The 26,349-nt window shown below is 38.5% G+C and overlaps 1 protein-coding gene across 1 annotated transcript; it reads left to right on the forward strand.

Annotated features, from left to right (window-relative positions):
* psme4a (proteasome activator subunit 4a) lies at nt 1-25,879 on the forward strand. Its single transcript, XM_088013520.1, has 47 exons — nt 1-653; nt 2,178-2,318; nt 2,839-2,955; nt 5,095-5,139; nt 6,338-6,487; nt 7,127-7,190; nt 7,281-7,355; nt 7,731-7,853; nt 7,940-8,032; nt 9,814-10,079; nt 10,206-10,392; nt 10,515-10,604; nt 10,706-10,770; nt 11,004-11,154; nt 11,790-11,888; nt 11,977-12,046; nt 12,155-12,222; nt 12,328-12,543; nt 12,861-13,018; nt 13,094-13,189; nt 13,371-13,426; nt 13,524-13,580; nt 13,685-13,740; nt 14,164-14,262; nt 14,412-14,474; nt 15,098-15,193; nt 15,327-15,458; nt 15,565-15,774; nt 16,396-16,532; nt 17,214-17,267; nt 17,352-17,481; nt 17,574-17,664; nt 17,766-17,919; nt 18,042-18,111; nt 18,184-18,309; nt 18,395-18,547; nt 19,139-19,243; nt 19,353-19,444; nt 20,449-20,580; nt 20,692-20,900; nt 21,053-21,138; nt 21,245-21,373; nt 22,049-22,204; nt 23,991-24,153; nt 24,257-24,390; nt 24,488-24,628; nt 24,804-25,879. The coding sequence occupies exons 1-46, from the start codon at nt 457-459 to the stop codon at nt 24,620-24,622; spliced, it is 5,496 nt and encodes a 1,831-aa protein (XP_087869646.1). The 5' UTR covers nt 1-456; the 3' UTR covers nt 24,623-24,628; nt 24,804-25,879.
* Nucleotides 25,880-26,349: the final 470 nt, after the last annotated feature.

Here is a 26,349-nt window from a genome sequence, read left to right on the forward strand (position 1 = left end):
AGTTGGATGAATCAGTTGACGTTGACAGACCTTGGGATATGACAGTGCTTTTGTAGTACAGAGCTAACTTTAGCTAGACCGTTAGCTTGGTAACAGGGTTTTGGTATTACGTTGCTTGAACGGGAGGAAACCCGGTGACGGGGCGTTTTATTTTTCTCAACGTTGTGTTTTCAGGAACATTTATATCTTTTTTAAAATGACGCCGGTAGTGTTGTGTTTTTCAAGGGAGCTGGTTTAACTTAAGATACATGACAAGCTAGCGTGTCATCAACTTGTGAATCTCCTAACTTGGTACTGTGCGGGCCACAACAACCTCACTTTTCAGCCGGTAAAGTAGCTACTGGGGAGCCGACAGACATTATTTTAACCGGGTAGCAAACCATCGTGCTCCGAAAACCTGACCGAAGGGAAGAGAAATTGCTAGCATAACGCAGCTAGCCGGTTGGAAGTTGTAAAATGAAGAAGGCTCAGTCAGACACATTAGGTTTTGTTCCTCAAAAAGACATCGTATACAACAAACTTTTACCGTACGCGGACAAGCTAGATGATGAATCCAGTGAGATTTTGAGCAGAATAAAGGGGAACTTGGGCCGAGCTGTACAGCTGAGAGAAATATGGCCCGGTGTGTTATTTTGGACAAGAAAACTTTCAACGTAAGTACCGCACAAATATTACAGTTATGTTTTTTTCACCTAACTATGTTTCCTTTAATGTCATCTAGGGATGCAGGTAGTCTCATAACTAACGAATATATAGTGTCCAGCATTTAAGTGGTTGTTTGGTATGTGTAATGTTTATACTAATTCTGTTCTTTGATCGACTTCAAATTGTTTATTTTGCAATACAACTTTAGAAGTAGTCGCTTTGTAGCATGGCGTTCTTTTATGACATCTAAAATGTCACACAGCGGTGAATTCCCAATAAAGAAAATGTGTTCTATGCTTCTGATTAGGATACTTATCGGTTTCATAATCAGGGTTGGGACTGTTAACACACGCTTACATGACCCAGTCTAGAGGTGCTAGGTCATTGTAGCTTTCGCTGTGCTTTTGGTAATTTATTCTGCTCATTACTTTTTGAATCACCCATAAGGATGACCCCTCACCCAACTGAATGTTGACTTATAGGCTTTATTTGAAACTTCCCCACCTGGTTCCTTCCAAAATAAACAAAGCTTTCAATTTGCAGCGTCATCATGGTGGGAAAACAGCATCTTTTGACTCTAAATCTCGCTTTTTCTTTTATTATATGTCAATAGTTTACCAGTCAACTTCATCAAAGCAAATGTTTGCTAAATATTCACACATCTCTAACGTTTGCATTTTCATCTTTTAGGCAAAGAATCCAAATTTTATCAGAAACTATAAACACGTAAACAGGCATAAGCCAGTATTGATTTTCATGGCACAATAACCTTGACTTGAATATACCAATGCTTTTCAGTGCATTGGTGTTTCAACTAAACTAGATTGAAACATGTATTTATTTATTTATTTATTATTTAAATTGTCATTCAAAAGTTTAAATAGACTTAAACAAAAATGTTTTTGGTAAGCATTGTTTTCCATTGCTTTTACATGCTTACTGTCAAATGTATTGCACTTTTACTTGTTGTTCCACTCTCTAGAAAGTAACACAAGTATATTCAATTGGGACTAGCAAAATTATTTCACTGCTGTTGTTGGCATGCTGGTCAGTTCTTGTCACCTGCCATTATTAAACAGCTTTACCTTTAGAGGAGTAATGTGTGACGGTCTTCTATTTTCCACTTTTTGGGGTTACTTTGATGGGGAATATTTACAAACTTACAGTTTTTTTTCTTTCTTTTAAGCGAGAGAAAAGTGTAATTAGCCCTGTTATAGCCAGCTGACCAGCAGTGTGCAGCAACAGGTTAGAGAAGGGCAGTGCTATGCTATACGCAGGTGGAGAAATCCCTGATCACTCTGGTATCTTATTAAAATATCTTTAGCAGTTTTTATACTGCAGCTCACAAAAACCAGAGTTTTACATTAGTTTAATTATTATTATTATTTTTTTTTTACTGAGCTCTCATTTGGTTTCCTGTTCAGTTGATTATTTTAAATAGTAACACAATTTTAATTTGGATGTCACTCTTGAGCTGTCTTACAATCTGTTAAACGTTAAGTAATTATTTCTAATTTGTCCTTCATCTAAAGGTACATGAGACTCTATGGACGGAAATTCAGCAAAGAAGACCATGTGCTGTTCATCAAGTTGCTGTACGAGCTAGTGACGATCCCCAAGCTGGAGATCAGCATGATGCAAGGCCTCGCTCGCCTACTTATCAACCTTCTCAAGTAAGAATGGATGCAGAGCCAGGAGATCTGGACAAAATCACAATGAAACCTTCTCAACTAACAATATGCCTACATTAACTGTTTAAAAGTGCAAATATGTTTTCCAAGTTAAGTTTATTGTACTATTTGCAATCTGTTCTCCATTTGAGGAAGGTGCCCTGTGTATTTCCTGTTAGGTCATACTTGCTGTCTGTATTATTGAATTTTAAGACCTACCTTTGTAATTATTGTTGACTTTTTTCCATTTCCAATGAATTATCCAAATTGGTTTATTTTAAATTGATGCCATCTGTTTTTTAGACAAATGAGCATGTTCTTCTCTCCTTTTTGATTTCATAGTGAATATAATTCTGAATATATTTTCTTCCATGGTTTTTGTCACAGTTACAATGTAATCACAATATCCCAAGAACTGTCAGCACAACAAAAATGATGCATGCTGAAATCTTTGTCCAAATTTCGAACCATTCTGTGTATCATCTGCACTGATGTTCTTATCCATGTGTCATTGATCTGACAGAAAAAAAGAGCTGCTGTCGAGGGAGGACCTTGAGCTGCCGTGGAGACCGCTGTATGAGCTGCACGACCGGATTCTGTTCTCAAAGACAGAACATCTGGGTCTTAACTGGTTCCCTAAGTATGCATCAGTTCAGTGATTAGTTAGTTGTCATAAAAAGCTCTTTTTAAAAAAATGGGTAAGATTGGATTTGGAAGATGTATTGCCATCTGTCGAACTAGCTACAAAACGTAAAGGGTGCAGTTTTTATTTTTAGGCTCTGATTCTGCATTAGGTAACCGGTCTCATTAAAATCTCACTGTAATCTTCTTTACTTAGTAACTTCTTACAGTTCTATAATTTATGTTTTAAATTGAGCTGTAATCTTTTTTTTTAGATACTTAATGCTTTGATAAATATGCTTATATTTTAAGATTAAAACTTTCATAAACATATCTTTTCATACCCAAATTCGTTATTTGGCCGTTTCAATAAAGAGCAATTGTTTTCCTTAATTGGGTCAAATGAATGGCAGCAACTGGATTATGTTTTCCCTGAGATCCCTTCCTAAGCCTGGTACAATGATCAGTTTCTACTATGAAGCTTTGATTTCACACTGTTTTTTTTTTTTTTGTTTTTTTGAGAAATATTAGTTTTGAATAATCTTCTGAAATATTCTTTAGATGTGCTCTGTGGCAAGCAGTGCGAGGTGCTCTTTTATGGTGCTATGGGAACATTGTATGATTGAAAAAGCAAACTGCTTTAGCTGATTGCTTGTTTACACCTTCCAAAAAAACTAAATCACACTAATCTACAAAAAAAACCCAGATTACTCTCATCACACTCTGTTTTGAGCAATTGGCTCCCTGTCATGCGCTCCAATTGTTCTTTATGCCTTTGTCTTCTTTTACATCCAGTTCTCCATCCCCTCGTTCTTCTGCTAAACAAGTAATGTTAAAACTGGTTCAGAGGTGGTAAGAACAATACTTCTTTGTGTGTTATTTTGAAACTTTACAAATGGCTGGATGTTGCTATGTACCTGCTGCATGCAAAGACAAAAAAAAACATATTTGCAGTTTATTATTGAGAAGAGAACATTCATCAATGTTAACATTTCACTCATATGGGAGACTGTCGCACTGCAGCTAACATGTTTTTTTTTTTATCTGTCCTCTTGAGCAACCTTTTAGAGAATTTTAGGGACTTTTATCTAGGATTTCTTTAGGTTTTAAAAAGACTACAATGATGTAATGCAACAAAATATGGAATACGATGCCGAAACTAATGTTTATGGCACATTATGGGACTTTAATGATGAGTAAAGATGCGCCAGTCAGACCTGCTGATTTCAATTTTGATTTTTTTTTTTTTTTTTGGTTCGCTTTGTATGTTTTAAAACCTTAAACTCATAAGACAAGAAATGTGCTGCAGGAAATAGTTTTGAATCTAGAAAATGAGAATTACAAAATTATATTCATCAAAGTATCAAAGCTTATTCCAAATCTGAAGCATTTTTGTGCCAAATTTAAAGTGCATCATAGTACGTCCAGTGGATGTACTTATAGATGGGAGATTAACTTAATTTGGATACCAATGAACAGTAGAAGTAATAGTAAAATTATTGTTTTTTTATGATTTTATACATAATTTCAGTCAATCATAGGAACATTGACTGATTCCCATCGCTGGGAAATTGATTGGTGCATCTAAAGATAACATAACCTTGCCATTTGAGCACATAATGATTGCGTGTGTTCTGTCAGGTCACATATGCTCTGCTGGCTTGCAGTGAATTTTGCTATTCCTGCTTTACTAAACATGTTCTGGATTTGCTCAATAGCCACGATTATTATCTATGTCACTCAAATAACTGTGAGACACAGTATATGTCAGAAAGTGAGGTAATTTGAATCCCGCACTTGTCATATTGTAAGTTGAATTTGCATTCTTTCTGTTCTTTAATGTAGGCATTCTCATACTACTGCACACACACCTTTATATTCAAGTCACCCTATGAAACGCATGCCTTGTTAGCAATAGGCTATAAAATGGCATAGCAGTTGTGTGATGGTTGAACATCATCTTCTGTATGTCTTTAATTGAATTGATTACATTTAATTACTTTATCCTATGTTATTCTTTCAAAATCTTGATTTAATTTATTGGAGGGATTTTGTGCATGTAAAGTATAAATTGCATTTGTGTGGTGAAAGGAGCTTTACTAACAGCAGTGCTACAGTGAGAAGTTAGTAATGTCTGTTTTGTTTCCTTTCATTTTAGCTCAGTGGAAAGCGTGTTAAAAACACTGGTGAAAAACTGCAGACCGTAAGTCCATTTTAAATATCTTCATCATCTTGTGTCATTTCAGTTTTTTTTTTTTTTGTTTGTTTTTTTAATGGGTTGGTTGAGGGGTGAATTTAAAGGCTGACGAGGTAATTTCAACAAACTGTGTTATGTTGTTTAGTCTCAAACTTTATTTCTGGTGTTGTCAACAGCAAGTCCAGAGCTGTGTCCATGCAGGTATCTTAGGCAAGCTGTCGGACTTGTACCTTAGTTTGCATTACCGGAGGAAGATAAGCCTATTACCTCACCTAATTCTGTCTTCAGTTGGAGTTCCTGTAACTGCGAGAAGAGGGAGTCTTTTTGTTGTGTGCTGGTCAGACTCTTGGGATCAGTAGTTAGTCGGGGAAAGAGCCTTTAATGTTAAGTGAAGAAGATCACTGATTTTAAACACTTGGTAATGTAAAAAAAAAAATGTTACCATGGAATACCCTGTAGTCCCATATTGAAATGCTAGAAACTGCAGTGTCGTTCAACCACATGTGCTTCATTTTTCATGCAGATATAATGTGACCAGAAACATGCAGGGAACCTGCGACATTATGGCTTTGTTGGTGATTCAGTGCCACCAGAAAATGTTCACACTTTTATGTTAGGAAAGGCCAAGTGAAGAAACCGTTTAGACATTGTTGTAATAAAAATAATCGAAATACTTAAATCTAACATTCACGCAAGTATTCATGATAGCTGAGGTCAGTTACATGTGATTCCTACAAATTGAATTGTGGCGATTTCACTTGAGCAGTAGCAGTCAAGAAAGAAATGAAACAAAATTTCTTGAAACCTCTAGAGAGATTTTGTCAGAGATTTTGCTGCTAGAGGTACTGTACCAGAAATATTAAGCGATTGGTTTGAATAAATATGAAATCTATCATTATGAATCATGTTGTGTGGATTTTTGCGATAACAGTCTCAAAACTGTATTGGTGGAAGTGTAGCAAAATGTTGAAAGTGCTTTTTTTCATTCTACTTTCTGCTGGCAAAGAGGGCCAGTCGATTAATAACACCTGCCTTCTTTCTGTTTAATATTTAGCATCTGTTTGTATTCTTGTTTAAAAGAGCACGATCTTTACTCAGCGCCTCATTCATATCATTTTGAATCATGCCTTCTTTTCCCTGCCCGTTTTTAATTGATATGTTGTAACAGAAATAATTCAGATTTTGATTTCCTTTATTTCTTCAGGTACTTCTCAGAGAGTGCTACCCAGGAGATGCTGGATGAGTGGAGGCCTCTCCTTTGTCCCTTTGATGTCACCATGCAGAGAGCAATCAGCTACTTTGAGCTTTTCTTACCCACAACTCTGCCTCCTGAGCTGCATCATAAGGGGTTCAAGTAAGAAACATCTCACCCTCTCCTACTTATAAACGAGATGATGAAGATATTATTTGTGTCTGAAATCTGTTTATCTTGGTTCAAAAAGGCTGCTAATATATTTTGAATCAGGTATATATAAAAAAAAGAAGTGAATGAGTGAATGAATAGAGTGACGTGCTTGCTGTTCTTGGTCAGTTATGTCAGCCATTTGCAAAGGCTGCTGATTCAGACGTCATGATAGCTGCTTCGGCCTGGCAAGGATAATGGAATAAGTGTTTGTGTGAAAATGCCGTATCCAATTTTAATCCATTGAGACGAGAGCCATAAAAAGATCCAAGACCCAGTTTGCTGTTTTCATAAACAGATTAAAATTAAATTCATTTTTTTAGCATGTCCAAATCTTTTTTCAAATTCAAAAAAAAAAAAAAAAACTTGTATTACTGCATGATAGTTTTGAAGTTGCATGATTTATTTATGATTCATTTAATCTTAGTAATACTGGGGAAGCATCTCGGACAGTAACCCTCTTGTATTAAAGATCCTATTAAGCAATAATTAAGCAATAAATGTACTTTAAAGTGTTTCATTCTATTCAGTGTGCACTTTGTATTCATAAGTATTCAGTGATGTCATACTAACATTTGCATATTTTCACAGGTTGTGGTTCGATGAGCTGATTAACTTATGGGTGTCGGTGCAAAATCTCCCAAGCTGGGAAGTTGTGAGTAGATTCATGGTTTTAAAATGCTCCAGATGTGCAGCAGGAAGCTTCTAGGTTGTTTTTGTAACACAGTCGTCTGCACATTTACAGCACCTGGTCAATCTGTTTGCCCGCTTGGCCAATGACAACATCGGCTACATTGACTGGGACCCTTACATACCCAAGGTTTGCTACACTTTTTTTTTTTTTTTTGTCTGAATCACTTTCTTTATCTACCCGTTAGTCTACCAAGGTCTTGTTTTGGTAAATCTGTTGCGTGCTCACATCTGTTTATGTGATTCGCATGCCATTGCATTTACTGTTTGTCCCAGAAACAAACTATCAAGTTTCCCTCTTGAATTTACTCCTTGACTGAGATGGAAAGTGACTTGCATCATGTTTGTTTCCCTCTGAGTGACACCAGTTTGTGCAACAGATGAACATTAATATCCCTGAGCTATTGAGTGCAGTTGTATCATGTGTTTTTGATCTCTTTCGCAATGAACTAGTCTATATCAAAGTGCCAAGAAGATTAAAGTTGCATCCACCCAACTGTTTCAGATTTTCACAAGAATTTTGAGGAGCTTAAATCTTCCTGTTGGGACCAGTCAGATGATGGTTCCGCGATACGTCACAAATGCCTACGATATCAGCCATGTGGTGCTTTGGGTTTCATCCCTCCTGGTTAGATCACAAGCCAATGCATTATGCTAAACTTGCTGTTTTTAGTCCACACTGTCTTTAATTGATCTTTGCTGTGGCAATTTCAGGGAGGACCCAGCAAACAGACTCAAGCACAGCTCAGTGGCCTTTTCAACAGCATCACCTCCTTCTTCCACCCATCAAACCATGGCCGCTGGTTGGTGAGTCACAGTGTATTTCTCGTCAAAGGCTGTAAAACTGAAAATGTCTCGAGAACAAAGATAGCCGTAGTTTTTGCCTCGCAAAAACTATAATTGAACTTTCACAGTATTTTGTTATTTTACAACAAAAGACATCAAAGTATTTTATTGGGATTTTATATGATTGATCAACACTCCAAACTGTATGAATGCACTTCTGTGTCACTAGTTTTTACCTTTTGCAAAATACCTCAAGTACAATCAGATTGGCTGTTGCTCTTAATTTTACAATTTGATCTAGCTCTGGACTTTGACTGAGCCATTCCCACACATCATGATGCTGCCACTACCATATATTACACCCCCCGAGTAGTGTTATGTATTCAAGTCGAAAAAGTTGAATTTGACAACATGTTTGCTGTGTCCCCTACATTGCTTGGGACACAGGGATTAAACAAGTAAAAGTTGTTCTACCAACAGCTCCTCTTCAGTTACCTTGGGCCTTTTGGCTGCTTCTGTGATTAATGGTTTTCTTGCCCAGTTTGTCGAATTACTTTGACCTCCATATCTGGGTAGGTTTGCGTCTGCACAATACTTGTCTCCATTTTTAGATGATGGATTGAATAGTTAAGTGAGTCAGTGCCATTGTTAAAGCGTGGGTTATTGTTTAAAACTCAGTACTGCATTAAACTTCTCTACAACTTTCTCCCCGACATGTCTGCTGTGCTCCTTGGTTTATGTGATGCTGTTTGGTCACTGATGTTTAACAAACTCTGAGTCTTTCATTGAACTGCTGGATTTATTCTGAGAATTCTAAATTATATTTAGGGCTATCATATTTAATTGGACTGCACTCAAACGCATTCCACATTTTTCCGATTTTTATTTGTCTAATCATTTCTAAAACTCATATCAATTTCCTTCCACTTAACAGTCATCAATCACATAAAATCCCAAGGCACTGGATATAATTTTGGGAATCACAGTTTTTTTTAGAGAATGCCAGTAACTAACTAACTAACTAACTAACTAACCAGTAATTTACAAACCAAAGGAGTGAAATCTGTGTGTCTTTTTGCTCTTTAAGTAAATTATTCCTGAAATTTGTTTTAACTTCCTACATCATGGAATAATGATGGGGCACATTGTACTCATGGAAGGCTTCTAGGGCCTGTTTACTGTCTAGGTTCACATTGGTAGCAGGCTCATAAATAAGAGCAGGACACGTGGGAGAGACGGCAGCAGAGTTATTAAAGGTCGCTGGCAGCGCGGCCACATGCCTTTCTGTTTTGAGGATGCCTTGCACTAGATATGAAGCTGCACAGACGGCAACGTGCTTTCGTACACAAACCTTTATTCTTTGCCAAGGCGATGAGTTCTGTCTATTTGAGGCTGTTGCTTTGGCGTGTGAAATGTTCCACTACTTAACTGTAGCTTTTGATGTTACATGTAAAGAACGTGTTAAAAACTAAGCAAGAGAAACATACAGGCTCAATTTCTGATAGTTTTTTTTGTGGATATGGACTAGATTGGATGTCCTTTTTGAAACTCATCTCTTTTTTTTTTCTTTTTTTTTTTACTAAAATGCTGCCATTTTAGTTTGCACAAGAAGACATAAGGAACAAGATAAAGCTGTTCACAGTATATTTGTTTTTGTCTGTATGTCCATCATGTCATCTGTGTCTCTAGATACTCCATGCGACACCCTACACCTTTTCATGTGCAAACAAAGGCCTGTTGTCTGCCTCCGTCTCCCCTTTGTCATGTATTTGTCTTTCTGTCCTTTTTGTCCTCGCGTCCAGATGAAGCTCATGAAGCTGCTGCAGCGCCTCCCGGCCAGCGTGGTTCGGAGGCTTCACCGGGAGCGCTACAGAAAGCCCTCGTGGCTGACCCCGATCCCGGACACTCACAAGCTCACCGAGGAGGACATCACAGAGTTTGTGCAGAGCATGATGCAGCCAGTTCTGCTGGCCATGTTCAGCAAGACGGGCAGCCTGGACGCAGCCCAGGCCCTGCAGAACCTAGCTCTGATGCGCCCCGAGTTAGTCATCCCCCCTGTGCTTGAGAAGTAAGTTTGTGCTGTGTATTTGAATTGTCCCGTGTGTCCTGGTGTAAAATGAGCCACGGATTAAAATATAAACGAACAGCTGATTGATTTTCTTTTTTTTTTTTTTTTTTTTACTTTTCTCTGTAGAACATATCCTGCTCTGGAGACTTTGACTGAGCCCCACCAGCTGACAGCCACTCTGAGCTGCATGATTGGTGTAGCACGTAGCCTAGTGTCAGGTGGGCAACGCTTTCCTGAGGGACCCACTCACATGCTGCCCCTGCTCATGAGAGCGCTACCGGGTGTGGACCCCAATGACTTCAGCAAGTGCATGGTGCGCTCTATGGCTCATTTGTCGTCTTTCTGCTTTCTTGCTTTACTTTTCTAGTTTTCTTTTTTGGGAGCTTGGGGGTAAACTGCATATAACTGACCAAAACGTCTACCATTTTCCTTCAGATCACATTCCAGTTCATTGCTACATTTGTGACTCTTGTGCCTTTGGTGGATTGTTCATCTGCCCTACATGAAAGAACTGATTTGACTGAGGTAAATTGTCACAACTTTGCACCAGTTCTCATAAGTAAATCAGTGATGCGCTAAGATGGTTGCAAAAACTTTTATATGACATGGTTTGTGTGACCTGTTAGGTGGAAAGGGAGATGTGCTCCGCCTCTGCTGAGTTTGAGGACTTTGTGCTTCAGTTCATGGACAGGTCAGGCATTTCAAAACAAATAGTCTGCATGCTAGAACCAAATACTTCAGCATTTGTTTCACAAAAGATGACTATAAGATGACTGCTTGAGCCTTTCTCATCTCTAAGACAACAAGAGAGTAGTTGGATGTTGCATTTACTGCAGAACTCCGAGGCAGTTTGTATCTCTGCTTTGTCATGAACAAGTAAAACATGCAAACCAGTTTGCTCAGTTTGTTTTTCTTTTCGTACAGATGCTTTGCCCTGATAGACAGCAGCACTCTGGAACAAACCCGAGAGGAAACAGAAACTGAGAAAATGACTCATTTGGAGAGTCTAGTAGAGCTTGGACTGTCCTCAACCTTTAGCACCATCCTCACCCAGTGCTCCTTGGACATTTTCAAGGTAAGTTTTCTGGATTCTGGTTTGAGGCAGAGTCTACTGCCATGTGCCTCCAAATGACATGCCCCATAGCTATTTCAGTTACTTGTTTCATAATTTTTCCCATGTTGGCTCCCTTCCCAAGTGTTATTTGACCTCTGTTTTGTTTTATATTTTATACAAATATTTAATGTTGCATGACAAAATTGCATGCTATTCTAACAGTGTCTATTCTTAAAATTTATTTTTTATTTATTTATTTTTAATCTCAATGCTTCCTGTTGCCATTGTTATATTTCTAACCTGAAGTTGCATCTCGAGCTTTAGGAAAAAGTTTTTCAGAACTGTCTTTCCGAATCTATCTTGCCATTTTTAAGATAATAAATAAATCACACATGTCTAATAATACTAAGATATTAAATTGTGTGCTCAGCTTTAATGTACTTGTTCTTTTACAGATCTTCAAAACGCTTCAACTCAACTATAATAACAAGAAACAATGAAAGAATAAAAACAATAGTCTGAAATCTGATGTCATTTTAACAAAACTGGCCAAATTCTAGATATATGTGTGTATATGTGTGTGTTTTTTTAGTTAACTAATTTGTGCTTATTTTAATTATTACCTTAGGATACATTTGTCATCTTTTCATTTCCAGGTGGCTTTGGAAAAGGTTTTTAATTTTGCTACCACCAACATCTTTGAGACGCGCGTAGCTGGAAGAATGGTGGCTGACATGTGTCGAGCTGCTGCCAAGGTAAGTCTCACTAATTCATTCCCTCCATGTCGTGCAAAAGCACCTTCTCTCCTGCTAGAACCTCATCAAAAACTTCTGCACTTTTCAGTGTCACCCTGCAGAGTCGCTCAAAGTGTTTGTTCCACACTGCTGCAATGCCATAAACCAGATTGCTGTCAGTAAGTCCATAAAACACACAGAAGGCGTAAAGAGTTTGCTGATATACTACTCATTATTTCCCTGTTAGTTCCTTGTTGCTTACCTGATTAACTTATTTTTATAAACAGATGAGGAAGTGCTGAACGAGGAAGAGCTTGATAAGGAGTTTCTGTGGAATCTGCAGCTGCTGTCTGAGGTAAATTAACTCACTAAATCTCATATTTCCTCATTATTTAAAATCCTCTGCTGCAACAATGATTTTTCTGCTGTTTTTTTTTTTTTTCTCCCAAACAAACTTCAGGTAACTCGCGTGGACGGTGACAAGCTCATCCCGTATCGCTCTGACCTGGTCCAGATTTTGCAGTTGACCCTTCACCTCAAGTGTAAACAGGGCTACATACTAGCCTGCAACCTGTTGCACCACATCCTGCGCTCCACTGCCCTCATCTACCCCACAGAGTACTGTAGCGTGCCTGGAGGCTTCCACCAGCCAGTCTGTGACTACCTCCCCATCAAGGTATGTTTGTGTAGTGCAAAATGTTAACTCTAAATGTCATTAGTTTTATCAAATTTGTTTCAGCTGAAATATAAAGATGATTTTTCAGCTACAAAATGTGTTGCTCCTAATAAAACTGTATAATTTTCTGATGATACAGTTTGATTATAATTAATTCAGAAAGGAATAGATGCATTTAAATTGTACTTTTTGTTCGAAAAACAAAAAAAAACTTTGCCACTTTACCCTTTAAGTCTCTTAAATTCCTTTTCTTTAATTGACAAATTAGATATCATGCTTTTTGTGTGTCATTTTTATCCGGTTTGTTTTTCTTGTAGGACTGGGGTCGGCCTGGAGATTTGTGGAACTTGGATATCCGGTGGCACGTCCCGAGTGTTGAAGAAATCTCGTTGGCTTTCTATCTGCTGGACCTGCTTCTCCAGCCCGAACTCCAGCGCCTGCAGAGATTTTCAAAAGGAGAACAGGAAATGAGCAGGTGAGAAAAGCTCAGTGTGGTCTCGCTAGCTTTTGTTTTTGTCATCAGAAGTGTTGATGGTCTCGTGTTTTCCAGAGACGACGTGCTGCAAAGCCTCACTATTGTTCAGCACTGTCTCCTGGGAGCAGGAAGTCTGATGGCTCCACTGAAAGGAGAGCCAATCCCTGGCCTGTAAGCGATCACATTTATATTTATAATACACTATTATACATTTATTTAAAATAAACTTTACTCTGAAGGAAAAAACTTTTTTCCCCCCCCCCCTAATCTGTTGGAAAAAATGCAGCGCTGTCTCGCAAAAGTTATTTTCAGTATTAATTTGATTGTTAAAGATCCTCTATTTTTTCCTCAGAGTTCACAGCCTGGTGAGTCTGGATGAGACAACCCTTTATACAGGAATGGATTATGGTAAATCATCATCTCACAAAAATTAAAGGATAGATTTTCCAACAGAAATTTGAGTTTATTGTTATATTCTTATTCTGTCAATTCTTTCTATCTGCAGATAAGACCAGAGAGAACTACAGAGATGCAATTTGTAACGTCATGAAAGAACTCCTGCGTTAGTACTCACCAATCTGCTGTTTTACTACAGCTACTGCTATATCTTTTTCAGTCATGACATTTATGGGGGATTTATTTATTTATTTTTTGCTCTTTTTGCAGATTATATTTTGGAGCACTCTGAGGATGACACAAAGTCTCTTTTCTCCATCATCAAGGTGGGCAGGAAGTAAAATAGACTTGACTAATGATGATTTTAAGCTTGTAAACTCAACTGAGAAGAAAAGTTGAGCATCCTGAAGAAGAAATCTCATTGGGATGTAATTATGTAGACTTAAAGATAATAATGACTTTGTAACTTATTCGGACAGAATTTTCTGCTTTCTGCGACATGTTACATGACCAAATACAATCGCCGGTGCCTGCTCTAAATGTGCTGGGTCCTTGCAAGTTAATTCATGTACACAGACATTTCTTACTGCTCCTTCTGGGTGACAGTTTATTTTTTCCGTTCATGGAAAAATGTCTTAGGTGTATTTTGTTTCACGTAAACTGAGTCATATTTGCCATCGCATTCGTTTTTCAACAACTTGTAGTTATGCGCAGGACTGCTGTAGTAACTTTTCTGATTTTCTTTTCAGATAATCAGTGATCTTCTACACTTCAAAGGTTCTCACAAACATGAATTTGACTCGCGCTGGAAAAGCTTCAATCTTGTTAAAAAATCTATGGAAAACAGAGTAAGTGTCGGGGTTTTGCTCGTTTGTTCCATGTTATGCTTCTAATTTAGAGGAGGTCTTAACAACACAGCTGCATCAAAGACGCAGCAGTTAGAGTTCTGGACACTGGCTGGTGATTTGAAGAGTCTGACATGTTGTTGTATCTGCAGCTACATGGTAAAAAGCAGCACATCAGAGCTCTGCTCATTGACAGAGTCATGCTCCAACATGAGGTAAGTCCCACAGGGAAATGTTACCTCTGTAAACAGAATGATGTCAGACTAGTTGGGTTGTTGTCGTTAGATTTTGCTACTTTTCCAAGTCTCAATTTAGTTTTATTAGAGAACACAATACATATATTCAAATTGCTCTGTCATTTGCAAAAGTCTCTGACTCATGATAATAAATTTGAAGTAGTCAAAATGACTCGGTGTGTGTTTTCTCCAAACTTAATTTAATGGGAGTTTTTAATCTGAAAATTCAGAGCTTTAGAAAAGTGTCTGGAATTGATCAAAGCAGAATTATCATCCTTGATTCTTCGCACAAACGTTTAGTGCTCAATCAGGAACTTCCTGTCTGAATTCTGACTCATCTCGCTGTCTGAAAGCAGAAAAATAAAATGTCTCCTACTTAAAGAAGCTTCCTATGTGGTTTTTGACTTTTTATGATACAGTGAAAAACGACAGAAGCAGTGGCAAAAGCACATATGAATGAGTCATGAACTTATCATCTTATATGCGACACTTTCCAGCGCCATTAAGCATTTTTTGACTTGAGCTACATTTAAATTCAAATAGTTATCAGCAGCTTATGAATGTGTTTTTGCATTCCTAACTTTAAATGTTTGTTCTTTTAGCTGAGGAAACTGACAGTGGAAGGATGCCAGTATAGAACCACTCACCAGGAGCTGATGAAAGACTTGCTGAGGCTCTCCACAAGCACATACAGCCAGGTGAGTTTTACAGGGTACTTCTTTTACAAAGTATTACATTTAATTTGTGCTTTGGTGTTTTTTTTTGTTTTGTTTTTAGGAAATAAATTCACATTTTATTACACTAAATTAAAGAACTTTTAATGCCTTCCAGATTCGCAGCAGAGCTCAAAGTGTGTTGTTCACGGCACTTGGGACCTACAATTTCTGCTGCAGGGACCTGATCCCACATGTCCTCGAGTTTCTCAACCCAGACAACAACCGTGTGACTCAGCAGCAGTTCAAAGTATGGCCATCCTCTCCGTAGCACAAAAGCTCCCAAGCAAATTGTTTACCATGGTATTTTTAGAGAATAATAATAATAATCTATGTTATAACTCTATATGTTCCAGGGGGCTTTGTACTGTCTGCTTGGGAATCATAGTGGAGTGTGTCTGGCTAATCTGCACGACTGGGAGTGCATTGCTCTCACTTGGCCTGGGATTGTACGTTCTGGCCTCAGCTCAGCCATGTCTCTTGAGAAACCTTCCATCGTGCGACTTTTTGATGACCTTGCAGACAAAATCCATCGGCAGTACGAGACCATCGGCATCGACTTCTCTGTGAGTTCCTGCGCTGGATTAAAACCAGCATGTCTGAGACAACACTGGAAGCTGGAAATTGAAAGGCAGCGCTTATTTCTGTGGGACCTTTCTGTTTCCTAAATTATTTGGAATTAAAAATATTTAAGTTATGTATTTTAGCATTGAGGTTTATGAGAATTGTATTTATGTATTTATTTATGTAGCTTAATCAGTCTTTTGCTGCCCAAATGTTTCAAAGGCAGAAAAATTATATTAACATAATTTTTCTAAAGCATCTCACAGTTGATTTATTTCTGATAACCTGTTGATGATGATGTCTTTTAAGCTTGTAAAGAAACAAAAGAGTCTGAAAAAATGTGGGTTAATGATATAAATATTGAAATTGCAATTTTCAGCCATATTATTGGGATTATATATTTTTCTGATATCAAATCAGCCCTTGTGAATCGTAAAACTTAAAAGATCTTCCTGTTTGAGCAAAGGCCGTAACGTCGTAAAGTCTGGAGGACATTTGAGAATCATAAAGGTGACTGTGGTCGAGTGCTTTGGACTGTACTTCGTGCAGCCCATCACTCCGTTTGTTAGGACTGTGCCGATATAAATAGACTATTCCTGACCTGATCTTTTTGGTCCCTTTAGATCCCAGAGGAGTGCTGTGCTGTGGCAAAACTGCTAATGACAACAGGAAGTCCTTTCCCTAATGAACCTGTGCCGTCTGAGGAGGAATCAGAGGAGGGTCTGAAACGACAGAAGCTCAAAAACTTTGAGGCTGTTGAGTAAGTTTTGCTCCAACAGCCCAACGGTTCAATAACCCTCAACACTCACGGCTTGTTGAGTTATATAATCTAAACTAGACTTGCACCAGACATTTTTTGTGTAAATCTTTGACCTGTCTATTCCAACTTTAATCAGATATTTTTTAACAGTGGTTGTTTCCAATCTTCCTGCTGGGAGTGATTATTAGCTATTTATGCTAGAAGCTGAAACAACCTTCCATGCATGAACTCAATTATGGTTGAAGAGGGTTTTACTTATATTTTAAAACAAAGAAATGGTGATTATGGCATGTATATTTTTAAATTGTCCTTAATATCCTGTATTACAGATTTAGTACCAAAAGCACACATACAGCGTATTCCCTAGAGAATGTTCAACCTTACATTAACCCAGAGATATTCATAAGACTTCCAGTATTTCCAAATTTCAAATTTTCCTTAATAGACAGAGGATGAAACTTGAAAGACCAACAGATTCCAGCCTTCCAGGTTTCTACTGGTCTTTCTCCAAATTTGAAAAGTATCAATCAGAACAGCCAATATGTCTCTGTTTAAAAAATACAATTTCCTTTTAAGCAGCTAAAGAAGTTGTTTTATACAGTTGAGAATTCAATTTCCTCAAATAACGGATGGGAAACTAACTCTTTTTTGCCTTTTTTTTTGTTTTTTGTTTTTTTGCAGAAAGTACAAAGGTCTCATTGGGGATTTGATAGATTGTCTCAGCAACAGAAACCTGTAGGTTGCTCTAATCTACTTTGAATAAATTTCTTCAGATTACCCTTATTGCTGCCAATAACACTCGGCTCTTTATTGCTGTAGGCCCTGGAAGTTTGAGCACATTTCAATCGGTTTTCTGTCATTGCTGCTGCGAGACGACCACCAGCTTCCTCTTGCTGCTGTCACGTTCTTCGTGAAATGTCTCAACCACGATTCCCTCTACGTCCGTAAGGTGGGGCGCACACTGAGAAGGCGTGGTAGAAACCGAGTTTGTAGTGCCATCTTACAAAGCATTGTTTGAAATGTATTATTATTCTCCATTAGGTGGCAATATCAGCCGTGGCTGGAATCATGAAACAAATCAAGAGACCTCACAAGAAAGTCCTGGTCAGCCCAAATGAGATGTCCAAGTACTGTAAGTGTATTCTTGTCTAGTTTTCTTTTGCATATTGTTTGAAATTGTTTTTAAATCTTGACTTTGTTGAGTCGATTTAAAAACCATCATGTTTTTGTTAGGTGAGTCGGTGGAGCTTGGTAGGATTGCAGTAGGAGACCGTCCAGACAACCAGTGGCTCCAGTACGACAGCAGCAAGCTGCCACGCAAACAGGAAGAGTGGGAGCAATGTGTGTTTGTGGAAAAGACGCATTGGGGTTACTACTGCTGGCCAAGGTTCCTGCTTTTTAATGACAATATTTCTCTGATCTGTTCAACCCTGTCATTTTTTTTTAATTCCTGGCTCTTTTTCAATCAAACCGTTCATATTAATTATTTGAATCATATTTGATCTGTAGAAAAATGCTGATCTATGCACCTGAAGAGGAGCAGCCCAAACAGAATCTGACCAGAGAAGAAATGACTGAGGTTTGTGCACTAAAACAACATCCACAGGTCACGTTCTTGTCATTTACTAAAAGTTTATGCTCTTCTCTCCAGCGGGAGCTGATCATCTTTGACCATTTCACTGACCCAGTGTTTATCAGCCAGTTTATTGAGTTTCTCTCTCTGGAGGATCGAAAAGGCAAAGACAAGTTCAGCCCTCGCAGGTTCTGCTTGTTCAAGGTGAGACCCGACGCAAACAGCTGGGTTGAGAAACGACGCCGAAAACACGGACGCTAATTTTTCCTCTTGTCTCTTGATCTTCCAGGGATTGTTCAGAAACTTTGGAGATGCCTTTCTGACCGTGCTGCAGCCGCACATGGAACGGCTGGTGTCAGATTCGCATGAGAGCAAGCAGCGCTGCGTTGCTGAGATCATCTCTGGACTGATACGAGGCTGCAAACACTGGAGCTTTTCAAAGGCATATTTATTATTTCCCATGTTTGTTTTCCTGGTTTTGACTCTCTGCAACAGGGGTCTGCAACCTGCATGTGGCTCTTCAGACTCTCCACTGTTACTCTTAAAACTTTGGTCAAAAATGCTAAAGGACTGAGTGATTTTATAGCAGATGAAAGTAGTATAAAAATGCTAACCTTAAGTGTTTTTTCCTCTGTTTTTATGCAATTTATGCATAAAATTTCTACAAAATTTTATGCAGCCGTGGCTGCATAAAAGTGTCAGGGTAAAAGTGTCAAGGTTTTTTTTAAATGAAGTATTTCTTTTCGTCAGACATTTGCAAATCTGTTTTTTTTTAACCTAATTTGCATAAAATGTCTCATTGTTTTGATTTACTAAACCAAAAAGCAAAAATAAAACCGATGTACTTATAATTTAAAAACCTGAACAAATTTCCTACAACGGGAACAAAAAAGGAGCTATTTTGTTTGGACAGATTTAGTTTAATTAGACCGAAGCTAAAAATGGCTTTTAGGGTTGTAAAGGTCAGTGACTCTTGCTCTCTGGTGCGTTTTCGTTTCATTTCTTTAACAATGCAAATGTGTTCTGCCGGCAGGTTGAGAGCCTTTGGGAGCTGTTGTGCCCTTTGCTTCGTACTGCATTGTCAAACATCACTATAGAAACCTATGCAGATTGGGGCACCTGCATCGCCACAGCCTGCGTAAGGCCTTTTTGCTCAAATGATCATCGTGCTCCCGTAACGCTTTCCCTTACGTTCAACTTGAGTTGATTAAGTTGGCTGCTGTTTTTTTTTTTTTTGGCTCTGACAGGAGAGCAGAGACCCACGCAAGCTTCACCGGCTGTTCGAGATGCTCATGGAATCTCCTGTCAATGGAGAGGGGGGCTCTTTTGTCGATGCCTGGTGAGTACAAAGACATCAGCTGTGCGGCGCTGCAGGATGTCATGTGGCGTGAGCCTCTCCCAGCACCGATAGAGAGCTGCTGAATGGAAAATAATTAGAGAGGCTTAATACTGCTAAAGAGGAGCTGTTTAGCTGAAATGCTCAGCCAGATGGCAGGTAGACATAAAGAATCGTGGTGTGTATTTTCAGGAACAGTAAGGCTAAAAATAAGTTGGTGTTGGAGTAACGAACAGGGAAAACTGCAGACATTGAAGTAGGAAAAGATGCATTTCAGGAGGTGGAGCGTCCATGTTTCTGTTGTAAATTTCTCTCTGGAATCAATTTGAAGACACTACTCTGTGTTCCTTTTATTTACACATTGGGCTACTGTAAAGATTTTTCCTTTGAGTTTCTTAAAAAACACATTTGAAAAGTTACAAATATTTCAAAAAGTAGCTGCACCTTTTGTTCTTATTTTATGAACCTTCATCATGTGCTTTGACAGCGCTTACTGTGGTATAATCAGCTGTTCTTCCTCTGCCCCAGGTGGAACATTGTAATACAGGTCCTTGTTTGTCGTGTTTCAAAATACTTCAGTTTTACTCAACCTGCATATCATGGGGCTTCCCTCTAAGTCCCATTCCTTCCCAGGCATCATCTTGTATTTCTTGTTTTGAAACATCTTTTAAATGATGCTGTGTTGACCATAAACTATATGCATATAGTAAAGATAAAATCTCCTCCTTGGCTTCTGATATTTGATATTTAACTAGGATGTTTATCATTGTGTTGAAATGCATGTCTTGTAGGAATCTACGTTTTTGTTTTCATTTTTGCTTAATATCTCAAATATTGAACTCTAGTTTCCCCACATCTGTTTTCCTGTAGTAAATTGCTTCTGACTAAATTTCCTGCTTGAATAAATGAAAAATAATATTTTTATTACATTCACCAAGCAGCAATGCTGTTTCTCACTCTGATGTTGCCGAGCCAAACAAACTGTGAGAGTTCTCCTGTGTTTCCAGTCGCCTCTACGTGCTGCAGGGTGGACTAGCCCAGCAGGAGTGGCGTGTTCCTGAACTTTTGCACAGATTGCTTCAGTATCTGGAGCCCAAACTCACACAAGTGTACAAGAATGTACGGGAACGTATTGGAAGGTGGGTGATTGTCTTTTTTCGTGTTTTTGCTTCTGTCAACTCATAGTAAAAATAATATTCCATATATTCACATGTTAATCTCATTACGTTTCTGCTTTGTTGTCTTTCCAGCGTCCTCACATACATCTTCATGATCGATGTCAACTTGCCTTTCACTCAGCCAACCTCCTCACCGCGAATCTCAGACTTCACGGAGCGGATCCTGTTGAAGCTCAAACCTCTGACCGAGGGAGACGAGGAAATCCAGAACCATGTGATTGAGGAGAATGAGGTGGAGGAGCAGGACGAACGAACACAAGCAATAAAGTTACTAAAAACAGGTGAGTTTATCCGTCACATAAACCGTTCGCTCTCACCGAAAGACGCGAAACGTTTAGGACGTCATAGCAACAGAAAATGTATTCAGTTATGACAAACTCCAAGATTCAGAGCAGTTGGGCATTATCTCAGCTTTAATTTTGCATTTCTACAGTGCTCAAGTGGTTGATTGCAAGCGCTGGTCGCTCTTTCACCACGGCCGTCCCAGAACAGCTACAGCTGCTTCCTCTCCTCTTCAAGGTAGAATGCAACCTTTATTTACACCTTTGACCTTTTAGCGCCATCCAGCTTTTATACCCATGAATATGTGCACCACAGAATGAACGGTCTCTTTTCTGTATCCCAGATTGCTCCAGTTGAAAACGACGACAGCTACGACGAACTGAAGAGGGATGCAAAGACCTGCCTGTCTCTGATGTCTCAGGGCCTCCTCTACACAGATCAAATCCCCTTGGTTCTCAGTGTCCTAAAAGAGGCGAGTCATCTGGAAGCTAAAGCTGTTACTCCACATCTTGCCCGTTTAAAGGATTGTTCAGGATTTTTCTCCTGAGGCCTTGTTAAAATGTTATTTAATATAAAACGCTGTACATGAGTCTTCATTAATTGTAATTCCAAAGTAGTAAGAAATGGTCAAAGAAGGACCAAGAACAAATCAGACTCCTGCTAATTTGAAACATCTCCAATCTATCAAATGCTGAGTCATGGCGCTGTTTTAGTATCACGCTAGTCTTCAGGGCTAAATAATTTGGTTTAATGTCTATTGAAAATGCCCAGAGAGTTATCTGCTGTGGGTAAGATATCAATCGCTTGTATTTTTTAACAAATTCTCACTTCACACATCCTCAACAATCTATCCAGGGGTTTTTTTTTAGGTTCTTTTTTTTTTTTTTTTAAAGAACTACAATCATTTTAAAACATACAAAATTAAAAAGTGAGACTAAAGTATGTTTGTGGATTCATTTTGGGATCTATAAGCTCTGTCTTGCAAAAATTAATAGTGTAATACAGGCAGGCGACAAAGTGCATCTTTTAGTTCCTCGACTGCAAAGAACCTGATCTTAACTGGGCAGCAATCCAGTACATCCATTGTTCCTCTTGTGAAACAAAGGCTTGAATTATCTTATTAACGTAGTCTGTTCTTGTGTTCCAGATTGCTGGTAGCAGCTCTTGGCACGCCCGCTACACGGTGCTCACTTACCTCCAGATCATGGTTTTTTACAACCTGTTCACATTCATGAGTGACCAGAAAGCAGTGAAAGACGTGCGGGGCCTGGTGATCAAACTCCTGGAGGATGAGCAGCTTGAGGTAAATTTAAAAAAAAAAAAAAAAAACTATTATCGATTACAAAGATAAAAATCATTCATCCTGTCACCAAACATACGTTGTGATTACAAGAACAGTCACAAAGCTTTTGGCCGGTGCATGTTTGTTTATGCTAGCAGACGCTTGCCGTGTCTTTCAGCTTTACTGTGGTGATTCAGCATTCTGCTCCCGGCTCTTTACTCCCCCCCTCCCCCGCCGACTTTCTGTTTCTATGGAAACCAGTGGCTGCAGTAATCTGTTGCTATGGAGATGTTGTTCACAATTTGATGGAGGACAATAGGGAGAGGAAAAGGAACAGAGACAAAGAAAGTGTGTGTCTGTGTGTGAGTGGGCAGGGGGTGAAACTAACCGTTCTATTTGACCTCATATACCAACCTGAGCCTCACTTATGGACCTGAGCTATTTATGATGCTTTTGACAATGAATGACCTAAAAACGTCACCTCACAACAACACCGTTAAGAACCCGTTGGTCTTTTATTTCTGAGTTTCTTTGAGAATTTTTGCTGCACAATGTACAACGGTTCGCTTTGCTTAAATGACAGAGGAGTACCTTCACTCACTGGCGTGCTCCAGTTGCCAAACTGGTGGCCGCTTCTAGCCACTGGGCACAAACCGTATCTCATCAAACTGTTTGCTGTTCTTTTTTTTTTTTTCTTTTTTTTTTTTCCTACCGTGTACCAGGAAATTCTGACTCGGCAGAAACCTTTTTTACTTTATTTGTGTTTTAAGTAGCAGTGGTTTTCAACAGGGACATTTAAAGAAGTAGAATTTCATTTGTTTGACAGTATTTAAGTTATTGTATTATTTTGAAAATAAGATTAGAGGAAGAATCTTCAGTTTGTTTTTCTGCAGCGTCTTAAGAAATCAGAGCATCATTGAAAGGTGTTATTCTAGTAATTTCATTCAAACTTTGAAACTCTTGTAGATTCATTACTCAATTCAATTATTCAATAATGATGATGATTATAGCTCGCATTTAATGAAAACTCCAAATTTCTTTTTTGGGAAAATGGCAATATTACTTAATGAAGCAGCTTCTTAGTAGAGGGAAGCAGAAATCTCTCTACATTTTTCTGTAGATGCCTGCATTGTCTTTGGAGTTGACAAAACATAGATCAATGCAAGCAAACGACATGGAAAAAGACAATGTAATGTTTAAGTCTGTGTATGTCGGCTGTTTCCTTTTAAATATGTCCCTCAAACTCCTGAATGGGCTTTACTTTACAATCCGTTAAAACCAATGATTTCCTTTGTGGATGTGCATCTTTTTCCATCACACGTTTTCTCCTTCCACTTAGCTTCTCATTATGTTTGGATACAGCAATCTGACTATTGAGCTTCTTTCACAATGACTGTCAGCTGGACTTTAATGTCAGCGATCTTCCTCGTGGATGAGGAGATCATAACATTTATGTGTTAACTTTCATATTCATTGCATAATATTCAAATATCCATAGAAACAGAATTTTAGATTTCCATTTGCTTTAACCCATGATCATCAAAATTAACAGAAATAAATGCATGAAATGTAACATTTAATCTGTATACAGGTTTTACTTTTTGAATGTAATTGCTGAAATAACCTTTTTTTCCCCCCATTATATATTGCCAACCGTCTGTATGGCACAAATGTTACATATTATTAGTGAATGCTAGGAAACAAAGGTATTCTTTGTCTTTGGTCCCAAGATATGAATGTTGTATTTGCTTCTCCTTTTCAGCAAAGCAATATATAAAAACTTCATGATCCTTCCTCCCTATTCTAGGTGCGAGAAATGGCTGCCACCACTCTGAGTGGCTTCCTTCAGTGCAACTTCCTGTCCATGGACGCCCCCATGCAGGCGCATTTTGAGGCTCTCTGCAAGACACGTTTGCCCAAGAAGAGGAAAAGGGAGCTTGGCTTTGTTGTGGACACCATCCCCTCTGCTGGTACAGAATTCACCAGAATAGTTGGTTGGATTTTATTTTATTTTTTTTTTCCCTTGAAATTCCTGAGACTTACTGTGCGATCCATTTCGGTGTGTCTTTGCAGACCTTGTGCGCCGCCATGCGGGCGTTCTCGGTTTGAGCGCTTGTATTCTCTCCAGTCCTTATGATGTTCCCACCTGGATGCCCCAGCTGTTGATGGACCTGAGTGCCCACCTTAATGACACCCAACCCATTGAAGTATGTCTCTTTTTTTTTTTTTTCTTGATGGTCACCCCCTTGACCATCAAGAAAAATAACCAGAACTATTGTTTTTTTTTTTTTTTGTATTTCTCAGATGACTGTGAAGAAAACTCTGTCAAACTTCAGACGGACTCATCATGACAACTGGCAGCAACACAAGCAGCAGTTCACAGACGATCAGTTGTTGGTCCTCACCGACCTGCTGGTCTCCCCCTGTTACTATGCCTGAAACCTGGTGAAGCACTTTAATTCTGAAGATTTGTTTAAATATGAATCGCTCAATGTGCTTGCAAGGAAATTAGAAAGCTTTTCATTACTGCATAGAGCAAAATAAAACAGCTTTAGATTATCAGTACAGTAGTCAGACAGCTACTTCAGCTTTTCTTACAGTTGTTTGTGTGTCTGTTTAGTGCGATCCCCAGACTACACAAACACCAGCCTGCACTGGAGAGGAGTCCCTCGTTCCTGAAGGATTCACAAACATTCACGTGGAGCCCGGAAGAAGAAAAGCGACAACACATGGAAACTGCATCGCAGCTCTCAGAAGGATGAAAAATATTGTGTATTTATGTATCTAGCACCTTGACATTTCTTCTATACTTAATATTTAAGGATCAATCGTGACAGGGAGGAATGACCTGCAGTTTGTAACATTACTGTACAGATTTTTTTTTTTTTTTTCCTTTCTGGCTTGTGTATCCTGCATGTACACAGGCATGTGTGCGCGTGTGTTCACAGGATGCTTGATGACATCTGCTTGTAAGACACAACATTTCTCAGGATTATATCACAAGTATCCACTCTGAGCCAACACAATGTCCAGTGCAGGACGTCGTCTTTACTATGTTCCGGCCGTGATGCGTTTGCTACAAGCCGCAGAGATTGAACTATGAACCGGTGGTCTCTTGAATTTCCAACACACATTGTTTGTGTGATTGTTTAATCTATATATGAGTATATGCATCATGTATGTGTATATATCATGGTATAGAAAATATGCACAGACTTGTCTATTTATTGTCTTTGTTTTTGAAATGCTGAGTTTTAATTTCTTTTTTCTCCATAGTTTTCATTTAAAAGTATGTAGACAACTGATCTGTTCGCCTATTTTCATTTCAAGGGAGAGAGCAATCTGCCCGCTGCTGTTCTGTGTGATGCGTTTGCTGTGAGGACCCAACCATTGTGTGATCACTGTGTCATGAGTCTCAGTGCAAGAGAAAAAAAGCCAAATTTGCCTGTCCATGAAAGGACCCCTTCCCTCAGATATATTTGACATTTTCTGAAAATTTGAAATTACGTCAAGTTACTTTGGTTAGTGTCAGTTTTTCTTTTTTCTTTACTTTTTGTTTTTTTTTTCCTCTGACTTGAAACCAGTTAAAACATCAAAACATTTAGTACCTCACAAATAGTGTAGTGCCAAAACTGCAGTGATTTTTTTCTTTTTTTTAGACTTTCTGGAATAATAATAAACCGTTTGTAACAAAAAGCTCACTTGTGAAATTTTCTTGATGTCCTACAACAAGCCAAACTCGGATCAAATCCTTTCTTTATTCTTCTTGACTTTAGAAGTACTTATTTCTATTCACAATAAACTGGTAATGCAAAGTAAGAGTGGTTAGTCTACAGCTGTAGTTCTCAAACTGTGATGCATGAACTATTACTAAGTTACAAAATGATTACTGTTATTTGCAAGGTGAATCTTAGATTAACTGTGATATAGAGCCACCAACACTTAAGACAGATGAGGTGTTCAAGCACATTTATCTTTGCCTCACTGGAAAACTCAAAGAGAAGACCAATAGCCAGGAATAAGTACTATTAATTCGTAAGATTGCCGTTTACAACAATTCAGATCGACTCCTAGTTTCTCATTTAAAAATCCAGTGAGATTTGCCAAATGACCAGGTTACCTACTGTTAAATGCTAATATTTTTCCTTAGTATTTTCTACTTTCAA

This window comes from Poecilia mexicana, unplaced genomic scaffold, assembly GCF_051168715.1.
Source record: "Poecilia mexicana isolate PSO_F unplaced genomic scaffold, ASM5116871v1 scaffold_15, whole genome shotgun sequence".
Taxonomy (NCBI): Eukaryota; Metazoa; Chordata; class Actinopteri; order Cyprinodontiformes; family Poeciliidae; genus Poecilia; species Poecilia mexicana.